Here is a 12,419-nt window from a genome sequence, read left to right as displayed (position 1 = left end):
CCCCTGCTCCTGGGAGATACAATTGTTTTCAGTTCTTGACTTGAGTGAGTGGTACTCACGAGAGAGGGAGCGATGACTTTCCCTCTCATCTGAATGGGGCAAATGGTGACAGAATCTGCCATCTTGAAGAGTGGTCGAAGATGGTAGGTATGTCACCACAGCACCCCGAGGTGTCAGTTTATGCCTGAAGTGGCTAATCTCATGGGGCTACAGTTCAACCACAGTAATGTATTTTATAAAGCTGGGGGATGGGGCACCTGGGTGGCTCAGTTGGTGAAGTGTCCAACTTCAGTTCAGGTCATGATCTTGCACTTCATGAGTTCAAGCCCCACGTTGGGTTCTGTGCTGACAGCTCAGAGCCTGGAGCCTGCTTCCGATTCTGTGTCTCCCTCTCTCTCTGCCCCTCCCCGACTCGTGCGTGGGCGCGTGCTCTCTCTCTCTCTCAAAAATAAACATTAAAAAAATAATAATAAAGCTGGGGGCTAAGTGCTTTATTGTTTGATTTAAGCCTCACAATAAGCCTTGTGTGTACATGATGAGGAAGCACTCTGCAAGTTGAAGTAACTTGTTTCTAGTAAGCAGTACGAAGAGCAGAGACTCAATTGCTAAGTGTGTGTGACTCCATACCTGTTAGCTCTGTGCCATTAGAGGCAAGATCAGGGCAGGTCAGTACTTCATTTTTTTTTTTTTTTTTAATATTTATTTATTTTTGGGAGACAGAGTACAAGCAGGGGAGGGGCAGAGGCAGAGGGAGAGGGAGACACAGAATCTGAAGCAGGCTCCAGGCTCTGAGCTGTCAGCACAGAGCCCAACGTGGGGCTCAAACCCAAGAAGTGCAGGATCATGACGTGGGCCTGACTGAGCCACCCAGGCACCCCAAAACTTCATTTTTAAGAGTATATTATGAAGGAGCAAAAGTTAATACAGGTTTTCATAATAAAGACCAACGCTTTTTCCCATTTTCTCAGGAGTTAGTGTAATGTCATATATACTAATCAAGTTGACAAGTTCTAATACTGTCATTTCACTTTTTAGACTAATGGGCACTAAAATAAATAAACATCAAAAGAATCATCTAGACTATTAGGCACTTATTAAGGACCCTTAGTAAATAGTTGAATATCTTGGGAAATTGCGGCCTCAGGTACAAGGTCATGAGCTGAGGTTTCTAGACAGAGGGCATATCATTGGAGTATCTTTTGCCCTAAAAGAAGGTATCAAAACATACTAACTTGCTAGGGTCTATCTTGTTATATTGGATTTATATCATTTGTTCTTTCAGCACAAATTTTAGAGCATGTTATTTGCCAGGCACTATTCTAGGCAGACAAAAATTCCTTTCCCATGCATTCAGCCCAGGGGAATATATTTATATGAATTACGAGCATAATATCACCATAAATAAAACTATAATGAACCAGCCATCTAGGGGTTTGGGAGGCATATGCCTTTTTATAAGAGGGATTAAAATTAAAATATCTTTGTAAACTTAGTAGACGGCATCAAAGCACTAGGGAGTTCCATATAATAAAGAGGACGTCATGTGGAAAGTTGAGTGTGGACAACATAATGCGTATTGAGAAGGAGTGTATTGTAACCAAGAAATGCTCATTATAGAAAAACCCTAAGGAAACTGTTCTTTTCAGTGATGCATTTTGATGCAGCTGTTCCTTTACCAGAGTGATGAAACGAGGGATCACGTGGAAGTGTGTCCTGAAGCTGGTGTAATTATTCAGGAACTTTCTCAACGCATTGCGCTGACTGGAGGGGCTGCGCTGATTGCCGATTATGGTCATGATGGGACTAAGACAGACACCTTCAGAGTACGTATAATTCAGCAAGATGACTTCTCAAAAGTTAATGGGCGTGCTGTATTAAGTTTTTAGGTTTGAAACTCATTGAAGATCTTTATCTTTGGCTTCTACAGTGGCTAGCATTGTAATATCACATTATTTTGTCATGAATATTCATTTATAGTATTATAATTGTCCTTCTCTATTCCATCACTGTGGGCAGCATCTTCAGGCACTCCAGGCGGCACTTTATATTGGGTTTTCCACATAGCATCTCATTTGAAGAAAGGGTGCTGTTTTAAGAGTTTGGAAACCACTGATTCAGGCTACGTTTTTTTTTAACAGCTGTTATGTAAAATGTACTAAAATGATAGCATTTCCTTAATCTTGATAACCACAAAAGGACAAAAATTCATCATTTTAAAATTATTTTCAAGGGATTTTGTGGCCATAAGCTTCATGATGTCCTTATCGCCCCGGGAACTGCAGACCTAACAGCTGATGTGGACTTCAGTTATTTGCGCAGAATGGCAGAGGGAAAAGTAGCTTCTCTGGGTCCAATAAAACAACAGACGTTTTTAAAAAACATGGGCATTGATGTCCGGCTGAAGGTAATGATTTATTTCACTATCTTAAATATTTCAATTTTGTAGTATTTCTAATGTTACACTATGTGTTAACTAACTGGGATTCAAATAAAAACTTGAAACAAAAAACTTTGTAGTATTTCAAAAAACCTTTAAAATAATAAGTACGTCTGGCCTCAGCGCTCCTATTGTTAGCCAGATGCTTGGTATTGCTATTGTAGGGTATGGTGGAACCAGATCGCCTGTTGTGGCAGGGGAGCCTTGTAAGTTCCTGCGTCTCTGTGTGAGGTAGATTTAAGACTTCGAAATGGTGTTCGTGTTTGTTAAGAAAACTTGACTGTGTTTATCGGTAGATCAAACCACCTGGGAAGGGGCGCCTGGGTGGCGCAGTCGGTTAAGCGTCCGACTTCAGCCAGGTCACGATCTCGCGGTCCGTGAGTTCGAGCCCCGCGTCAGGCTCTGGGCTGATGGCTCGGAGCCTGGAGCCTGTTTCCGATTCTGTGTCTCCCTCTCTCTCTGACCCTCCCCCGTTCATGCTCTGTCTCTCTCTGTCCCAAAATAAATAAAAAACGTTGAAAAAAAAAAAAAAAAAAAAAAACAACCACCTGGGAATATTTGCTAAACCTACAAATCCACAGGTTTGGGTCTTGGCAACCTACGTTCCCCCCGCCCCCCCAGTAATTTTTATTTTTTATTTTTTATTTTATTATGAGAGAGTAGAGGGAGAGGAAGAGAAAATCCTAGGCTCCATGCTCAGTGTAGAGTCTGACACGGGACTCAATCTCATGACCTGAGCCAAAATCGAAAGTTGGACGCTTAACTGACTGAGCCACCCCGGCGCCCCAGCAACCTAGGCTTTTAGTGAGCACCCCATGACTCTTGAGGCAGGTGATCAGAAATCCCATCTTAAGTAGTGCTTTACTGAGTGGCTAACAGTCATGAGTGTTGCTGCATGTAACTAAGAATTCTTCTGGTTATTTCTTCTAAGAAGTTTTTCTTTTCAGGTTCTTGCAGACAAATCAGATGAGCCATCCAGGCAGCAGTTACTTCAGGGGTATGATATGTTGATGAATCCTAAGAAGATGGGAGAAAGATTTCACTTTTTTGCCTTGCTACCTCATCAGAGACTTCATGGTGGGAGCCATCCGATGAATGCATGTCAGTCAAAACCTTCTCCGTCACCTGTGGCTGGGTTTGGTGAACTTGCCTGGAGGTGATATCTCAGTGTGGACGTTTTACCCCTAAGTCTGCCTAAGAAAGCAAAATAAAGGGAACCCATTCACATATATCACAGGTAAAATCCATATCGCAGTATTTTATGTCTCACAGCCAATAAAAATAGCCCATTTTATATACAGTACAACTAAACATTGATCTTTTAAGGTTGTGTGTGGCTTTTGGCACAATTGTGTGCTTTCAGCTTAATGAAACAAGTTACCATGAAACAGAGTATCCTTAATTTTTTTAAAGTTTATTTTGTGTAAGAGAGCGTACATGTGAACATACTGGGGAGGGGCCGAGAGACAGGATCCCAAGCGGCCTTCATGCCATCAGTGCAGACAGAGCCTGATGCAGGGCTCGATCCCACAACTGTGAGATTGTGATCTGAGCTGTATCAAGAGTTGGACACTTAACCAACTGAGCCACTCAGGCACCTTGAAATGAATATCCTTTAATTAATAAGGCTAGTTGCTGTATTTTTATTTTAAAAAGTAAACATGAACGCTGATTGGTTTAGTAAAAACTGGAAATCTAAGTGGCCTTTCACAGGGGATGGGTTAAATAGAACTATCCATAAAGTATTTTTAAAAAAAGAGGTAGAGTAGTATGTCCTTACCTCTAAGAAGGTAGTAAATGAAAAATGTAGTCAAGTAAAAATGTTTTATAGTTATGATTCCGTTTTTTGTTGGGGGAAAGCTGCATTTAAAGAAATGCTTAATTTCATAGAAATTAATAATGCAGACTGGTGGTTTTCTGTGATAGTTACTTATATATAAAAAGTGAGGAAAGGATGCCAGTAATTACTATTAAATATTCCAACGTAGCCTCTCTGGCTCTTGATTTTGGCTCAAGTCCTGCTCGCACGGTGGTGAGCCAGAACTCAACGTCAGGCTCTGCGCCGAGAATGGTGCCTGCTTAAGTTTCTCTCCATCCCCCTGCCCCTCCTCTGCTGTATGTGCACACGTGCTCGCTCACTCAAAACAAAAACAAAAAACCCAACACGGAAGTGGGTTTGAGGGGTAGAAATTCATTCTCCTTTGTGGTATTTAAAATTTTTTACCCTATGAGATTAAAGGAAAAGAATACCAGCCATGTTTTGAACGTACAGCTTAACTGTATTCGAAGTTTGCTGGTGGAGTGATCAACTCTTGGTTTTTTATTGCTTCTCTGGCTTCCCTCAGAACAGGACTAACATTCTGAATCTCACTCTTAAAATGAAGATGGAGAGGCCTTATTTTTCATGTGCTGCCCAGCCTTGGGCCATTCATAGCCACCCTTATTTTTTTTTTCCCCGCATTTTCTTTTCTCAAAAACTTGGTTGGGAGAATTTGGAAGGTGAAAATGCCTCATATTGGCCCCTCTCAATTATCTAGTAGTTTTACATTTAATGGGAGGAATCAGGCAATGCCTTGTATCTTAAAACTTAGAACATTTACTTTGAATGGTAAGTCTTCTAGCAGTGGCAGTAGTTGAATATTTGATGAGAGTTCCCGAAAAATCTACAATCTAGAGTTGTAATTACTCTAAACTTTCATTCCAAGAAATGAGACCTCCAGATAATTACCTCAGATTTCATATAAATTGAAATAATGAGTTTTTTATTTTAGGTAGTTAAAAAAAAAAAATCAGTGTTTTAAATATAGCATTAGTTCCATTTACAAATACTATTTCCAAAATAGTTCTTTTACCAAGGCCTGGGAAAACAACACAATCTAATAAAATTTTCTTTGGATACCTCTACTAGAGATAAGCTCAGGTTTTCACATAGAAAAGTATGGTGATATGGAAATACATTTTATTATCAGGTTTCTTTGAGGATATTTACAAAAGTGGGATGTAACAAAAAATATAAAAATGTACTGAACAGGGTCATTATAGACTACTTTGTACATCACCAAATGTTTCTAACAATTATTTCTTATACAAAAACAACTTCAAGACAAAAAGGTTATGCAGGTTATACAGTATCTGGAGTAAATTACTCCAAATTATCTGACAGTGCCTTTACAAATTTTTTAAGAAAACTTCTTAGGCATTCAACAACACAGACACAAAGAGTGCAATTAATTTCATGGCTTGTAGTTTGATTACATAAGTAGAGCAAACCATTCCAGTTAATTTTCACCTTCTGTAGTAAAACCACAACAGGGTGCCTAGTGACTTAGAACTACTCCATTTTAGCACATTGATATAAACAGAGTCAGTTTGGACACATTTGGGAAACCATCCTTTCCCACAGGGAAACTATAGTTCTAAAAGGTTTTGTGAAATTAATTTGGATTAATTTTTTAAACTCCTGTAGGAGAAGAAAATACCAGGAGACACCGGAATGTTTCCTGGAGAGGTTTATGGGAGGCAGTGCAGCAACCTGGTTAGGAGGGAGGAAAGGGACTAGAGCCACACTGCCTGAGTTCAAATCCACATACCAACTGTGACCTCCAGCATCTAGGTCCTTAATTTTCCTGTGCCTCAGTTTCCTCATCTGTGAGATGGAGTCCGTAACGTACTCCCCCTCGTGGCTGTCAGGAGGGGAACGAAAGACATGCAGAGTCGAAAGCATGGGAACCACGTTTGCTATGATCTCCACAGTAATTTTAGTCCTAGATACGGGAGTAGCTTCAGGGATCTCTTAAGACCCTCTCTTACACTGTATACAGGGACATTCTTTTCCTTTGCCACCTCAAATTCAGTGGGCAGTGATAGTTAACGCTTTTATGGTTTTTAGTTTATTGAATATGGGTATGTTCTTATATATCTGATCATCACAACACTGTGAGGAAAATAGAGGCAAGGGTTACAATCTTCGTTTTTTAGACTGATGAGGAACTTGAGGCTTAGGCAGATTGGAGCCAAGACGTAAAAGACTGGATTTTCTGACTCCCAATCTTTTGTTGCTCTTTTTGTAGGAAAAAAACTTACAGTGATTACTGAGGAGTGAAAAAACAAAAAGCCGCTAGTTTTTTAATAAGTGGGTGGTGCTAGATCTTAAACTTTTTTGCGGGGGTGGGGGGAACTATTAGTAACTTGTTAAAAGCTATGGAAAAATCTAACCTCTTAAACATTGTATCTGAGTAGAAAAACATTTCGTTAGCTGGTTGCCAGTGCTGAAATGTAAAAAAACAAAACAACCCCCCCCCCCCAATTTATAAGGGCAGGGCTACGTGATCAGCAGAACAGATGAAAGAATAAGTGTTTCATGCTCTACCCCACCCACTGTCCCAAACTGCTTGAGATGATTGATTTACAGACATTCTGGATATCTGTAAAACCTTCCAATAAGCTAAGGGAAGAAAAACTGGATACGCTCTTTGCTGTTTCCTGCAGCATTAACTGATCCTGCACTGGCCTTACTTTTAGTAATTTTCTTCCTCAAATTACTCAACTCCGTGTAAAGATAAACTGTGTAATGAAAGTTCGCACCTAAACCTACTGAATGTCAGAAACCAACCACGGTGTCACAGAGCTGTGGGTCACAGACATGGGAGTTCGAGTACGCAACAGGGGGGCTGGGCTCCGAAAAGACATACTTACTACCTCCGCACTTAGACCAGTGGGTTCTCCCCCCAGGTTCGTAGTATCATTTGACCCCAAAATTATCTTAGAGGGCCTTCCAATATACTCACAAAAGGTGACAACTTAATTTCTATCTTGTAGAGAGCACGTTAAGAATTTCAACTCCAAAATGTTAGGGATCACTGTTTTGGAGTCGACTGACCTAAAGAAAAAGAAAAAGGTACAAGAGTCTAGAGCTCCTCTTCTAGGCATGCAGGAAAACCCCCTCAATGCCTCTGTGGTCAAATATTTAGAGTTCTCACAGGAAATCGCATGCTGGGAGCCCTTCCTCAGTTCTCTCTTTAAATGCAAACCTATTTAGTAATCAACTTTAAAACTCTTGTGTGATTTGGTCAAGCTATACAATGGCTGGACTCTAAGCCTGCCTTTTTCTCCTTTTTAAAAAATAATGTAACAGGAAAGGGAAGATAAATTAAATGCCACTATAGTATTAAAGTGAAGGATTAGGAAAAAAATATAAAAACCAGTCATTGCTTATGCTATAAAAATTTATGAAAAGCTTCATCTTGGTTCCGTTATGTGTTCTTATTACTCAGTTTCCCCTCTTGTACCTTCTCACGATGAACTACAGTATTGGTGTCACGGATTCCTTATCACATTTCCCCGTATCTTCGCATCCTTGCAGATAACCTACAAAGAACAACAGTTGTGCGGCAAAGTACCAGTCCATAACGTGAAATCCTTCCTTACTGACGTTAGCTCATTGACAACTAAGGATCTTCTTCCATATCATCTGGATTGGGAGCCATAATGAAGTGCTTTGGGTACACAAGATTGTGGGTGTATGCATGTATTTCCCAGCGGGCATCGTCACTTTCGTGCGTAATGTAACGTTCACCAATGCGAGTTTCAAATTCTCTAAGGTCAAGCCAAGTCTGATAGTCCTAGAAAAAAATGGAATTATAAACTATAAAAGAAATAAAATACGTTGAACTTTTTTTTCCTAACCCCATAGCTGCAAAATTGACAGTCTCTACTATGAGTACTTGCTATACAGTAAGTTCCATTCGTAATATCTTAAATTAGCAATGTTAAGATACTTTTTCAAATTTAGAGTCTCTAATGAAGGAAGTAACTAGTTTCTAAAACTAAAAACTGCCTGAGGCTTCTGAGATGGCTAATAATAATCACTAAAACATTCTGTTCTAAATTCTGACCTTATGCCCCACCTTACTCCTCAAAATAAGGGAAAGTACTTAGAATCTACTATCAGGATAATTTAATAATCACTGCAACTGTGCATTTGTTGTGAAGTTAATTCTACCTGCCAACCTCCACCCCAGTCCCCTTTAGAGTAGTTCTAAAGCTTCTCTTTACTCTGAAGCTCGGGGGTTCCTTTTAAGAAATCTATGCAATAGCTTTTGGGGGAATTAAGCCAAACATTTTTATTTTATTTTTTTAAATGTTTATTTATTTTTGACAGAGAGACAGAGCATGAGTGGGGGAGGGGCAGAGAGAGAGGGAGACACAGAATCCGAAGCAGGCTCCAGGCTCTGAGCTGTCAGCACAGAACCCGACGTGGGGCTTGAACTCACAGACCGCAAGATCATGACCTGAGCCGAAGTCGGATGCTCAACCGACTGAGCCACCCAGGCACCCCTGAGCCAAACATTTTAAATGGCATTTCATCTATCATTAATGCAAATATGAATCTTTTAAGTGGGCATCTTAAAAGCAAAATCTATTTGACAAAATAACATGCTTATTTTACAGAAAGGGGAAATGAAGCATAAAAGGCCCTATATAAAGGCTAAATCATTGCTTTCAGTTTATGGGAGTTGAACTGCCTATCAGTTCTGCATGTGAATGGTATACAGCAAACCTTCCAGAGATTCAGCCATAGTACAAAGTAATCACTGAAGAACACTTACAATATTCTAAAACGTGTAGAATCTGTTGATCTTAGAGTAGTTTGATTAGGTGAGACACATTACAATGAATGGCTCCAATGGGGATCACCAGAGAGAGATTTGTTTTTTTACCTGCAGCCAGGGATGGCTGAGAGATTTGTCCACACTGTAGCGCTTTCTCATCTTCACTTGAAGGAGGTTGTTTATCAAGTCAATTGCTAAGAGGAGAGAAAATCCAACCGGTGAACTGGGTGTATGGGGCACCCACACATACCGTGACTCTGCCTGGAAGGCATTCAAGCCACAGAAATACAGGGTGGGCGACTTTTCTCAAGAACATGGCCTTCCCGCTGACACGTAAGTGGCCCGTAAACGTTCACTGAACTTAGAGCACCTATTTTATGAAGTGTGCCTGTTTTGTTACAGAGGCGGTGTCGAGTACAGGTTAACAGTGTAGACTTACTGCGTGTGCCAGAGGGTCACTTTCCTCTTCTGTAACATGAGATTATTGAGAAGATGAAATAACACACATAAAGGGCTTAGGACGGTGCTTACTTAGCACGTAAGTGTTAGTATTATTTCCAAATGAATTAAAAAACTGATTACAGACTGACGTGTTGTTGCTGTCCTCCAGTGACACCGTTCTCTAGTCCCCGGCTTGGTCTGCAAGGGAGCCAAAGCCACTGCCTTGCCTCTACAGATGTGGCCGGACTTGCACGATCACTTCTCGTCAAAAGTGCATACTTAACAGGTTTTATACAAATATGTTCATGGTGTTTTGGTGTGAGTGGGGAGATCTTGGCATACTTATTTTGCCCACTTATTTGAAGAAACGGAATACCACAAAACCAAAACCACCACGTAGCTACATACTGACTTCCACCTGTATGGCGATACGCGTGAAATACCGACACTAAGGCCTGGACCCAGGGCTGAACCAAGGGGAAGAGTCCCATTATACCAGTTCTGTTTCTCTTCCACACACCACAGTATTTAAGTATGAACTTCCCTGGGTTCAGTACTTCAAACTTTTATCCATTGTTCCTTAAATGGTTGTCCACCATGTGCATCAGAGTCATTTGGGGTGTTCATTAAAATGCATTCCTGGGTGTCATTCCAACTGGTGAACTGGAATCTCTGAGATCTAGCCACAGGTTTTTGCTTTAGTACGCTCACCAATTGATTATTCTGAAGTCTACAGACCACACTGCCCCAGGAACTCTAAGAGGATTCTGGGAACACCCAGACCCTCCTATATTCTTCAATTAGGTATTCATTACAAAGAAAGCCTGCTACTGCCTTTACATGTTGTTCCTCAAACCTTCCCAGTTTAATGGACTGTCAAATCCCCAAGATTAGGTCTGGTACTTTTGGAAAACAAAAAAGGCCCGTGTTCCAAAGGCTGGCTAAATCCAGGTGGGGGCATTCCCCAGTAGGGTTCTATTCAGTACGGGGCTGTCAAAGAAGTGTGTGCCTTTCCTGTCAGTGTCCGTAAACTACAGAGACCCAACCAAGGCATTCTTGATGGGTACAGAACCAGGGCCCGCAAGCTCAAAAACCTTCACCAGGCAGGGAAAACAAATGTTACCATGCCTCCTAGGATTGGTCCACAGGGGAGCTGAAAACTGAAGAATGTCTATATCATTCATTGTATGTATAAAGAACCTGAAATACAGGTCTCTGAAAATAAGTAATTATGAAAAGAAAGAATACTTCAGGGAGAATATCTCCTCCTAGTAGCCTAAGTAGATCTTACACAGTTCAGAGGAGGGGCTCCGGGAAGACTTCACAGATGAGCCACAGGCTAAGGGGTCCCTGAAGGACTGGAAGGATTTCAATAGTGAGGAGGGACTGAAGGCAGGAAAGGTCTAAGCAAAATGCAGAAAGCAGCTGAGAAGAGTCAGCAGCTAGGTTTTAGATCGGGAGCAGTGGAGGGGAGGGCAGAAGGTGAACTTGGGCTATCTCTGAGAGACCTACAGATGCAATGTGGTTAAAGGGAGGCCGAGATGTAAGGGCACAGTTAAGATGGAAGGAGGGTTTCCTGAAGACCGATCAGGCAGCAGTGGTGACTGGGAAGCACCGTCAAAGAGTCTAACGGGTAGAACCCTAGGTGTTTTAGTAGTTTCAAAGGGAGGAAATTGGGTCCTGGGTTAGTGCTAGGTGTGGGAACTTTAAGGAAGTTAGAGACGAGACCGTCAGGAGGAAGAGTGCTCACGAACTGGTAACTGGTTGAATTTGGAAGAGGAGTATGAGAAATTAAAAAGAGAAGTCAGAAGAAATAGGCTGATTTGGGATCACAAAGATTTTTAGACTAAAGGGCACAGAGCTATAATTTTTTTTTTTTTTTTTTTTTACCTTCACCAGAAATTTCTCTCCATGGGTTTGGTGGGTACATAAACGCAGCATTTTGGATTTGGTCATTTATATCTTCATCTTCATTAAAAGGAAATGTGCCACTGAGGCTCACATAGACGATAACTCCCACTGACCACATATCTAGAGAACGGTTGTAACCTTTGCTCCTGAGCACTTCAGGGGCTAAGTATGCTGGAGTCCCCACCACAGACCTCCTGAATGACTTTTCACCAATGATGCGTGCAAAACCAAAGTCACATAGCTTCACCTGCAAATTAAAAAAATGTTAGTTTTGTGTTATTATCTATGTGTCAATCTATTATGCTTGTCCCTAAATGATACTGTATCATTTCATTTTTAAAAGTTATGTTTTTTTTTTATTTTGAGAGAGAGCGAGCAAGCAGGGGAGGGCAGAGAGAGGGAGAGAATCCCAAGCAGGCTCTGCGCTGTCAGTGCAGAGCCCTAGGTGGGGCTCGATCCCACAAACAGTGAGCTCATAACCTGAGCCAAAATCAAGAGTTGGACCCTTAACCAACTGAGCCACCCAAGCTCCCCGATACGTATCATTTCAACACACTTGCCAACTGTACAGATCACAAATGTCAAATGATTGTCGATAGGGAAATTGTAAAATATGCTTTTCCCAAAAGGCAGATACATTTATGATCCTGTGATCTTCTGCCAACATGGTATGACAAACTTCCCTAGTGCCTATTTCAAAAAACCACTTTGAAGTTTTAGATTCCACAATGTCAAACACCAGCTGGGTGCTGTAAGTGGTCACAAAGTTTTGTTCGTCTGTTTTTAACATTTATTTACTATTGGGAGACAGACACAGAGCATGAGCAGGGGAAGGGTAAAGAGAGGGGGAGACACAGAATGCCAAGCAGGCTCCAGGCTCTGAGCTGTCAGCACAGAGCCGGATGCGGGGCTCGAACTCACAAACGGTGAGATCATGACCTGAGCCAAAGTCGGCTGCTTAACCGACTGAGCCACCCAGGCGCCCCTGGTCACAAAGTTTTTTGATGAAATGGAGGGTG

At 41.3% G+C, this 12,419-nt stretch overlaps 2 protein-coding genes across 5 annotated transcripts in view; one reads left to right on the top strand and one right to left on the bottom strand.

Annotated features, from left to right (window-relative positions):
- Positions 1 to 11,377, top strand: part of NDUFAF7 (NADH:ubiquinone oxidoreductase complex assembly factor 7) — a 30,296-nt gene extending 18,919 nt beyond the window's left edge. For all 4 annotated transcript variants that reach the window (XM_049652294.1, XM_049652293.1, XM_049652296.1 and 1 more), the window contains 4 exons: positions 1,680 to 1,823; positions 2,231 to 2,404; positions 3,385 to 3,674; positions 7,800 to 11,377. In XM_049652294.1, the coding sequence (XP_049508251.1) occupies positions 1,680 to 1,823; positions 2,231 to 2,404; positions 3,385 to 3,597 (531 nt within the window). In that variant the 3' untranslated portion in view covers positions 3,598 to 3,674; positions 7,800 to 11,377. The remainder of the gene's footprint in view (positions 1 to 1,679; positions 1,824 to 2,230; positions 2,405 to 3,384; positions 3,675 to 7,799) is intronic.
- PRKD3 (protein kinase D3) overlaps positions 5,379 to 12,419 on the bottom strand; it is an 87,218-nt gene continuing 80,177 nt past the window's right edge. The window contains exons 17-19 of the mRNA XM_049652292.1: positions 11,380 to 11,647; positions 9,157 to 9,242; positions 5,379 to 8,058 (exon numbers count right to left, since the gene is read on the bottom strand). Coding sequence (XP_049508249.1) covers positions 7,885 to 8,058; positions 9,157 to 9,242; positions 11,380 to 11,647 — 528 coding nt within the window. The 3' untranslated portion in view covers positions 5,379 to 7,884. The remainder of the gene's footprint in view (positions 8,059 to 9,156; positions 9,243 to 11,379; positions 11,648 to 12,419) is intronic.

The sequence above is a fragment of the Panthera uncia genome (assembly GCF_023721935.1).
Source record: "Panthera uncia isolate 11264 chromosome A3 unlocalized genomic scaffold, Puncia_PCG_1.0 HiC_scaffold_12, whole genome shotgun sequence".
Lineage (NCBI taxonomy): Eukaryota > Metazoa > Chordata > Mammalia > Carnivora > Felidae > Panthera > Panthera uncia.
This window is presented reverse-complemented; position numbering and strand designations above follow the sequence as displayed.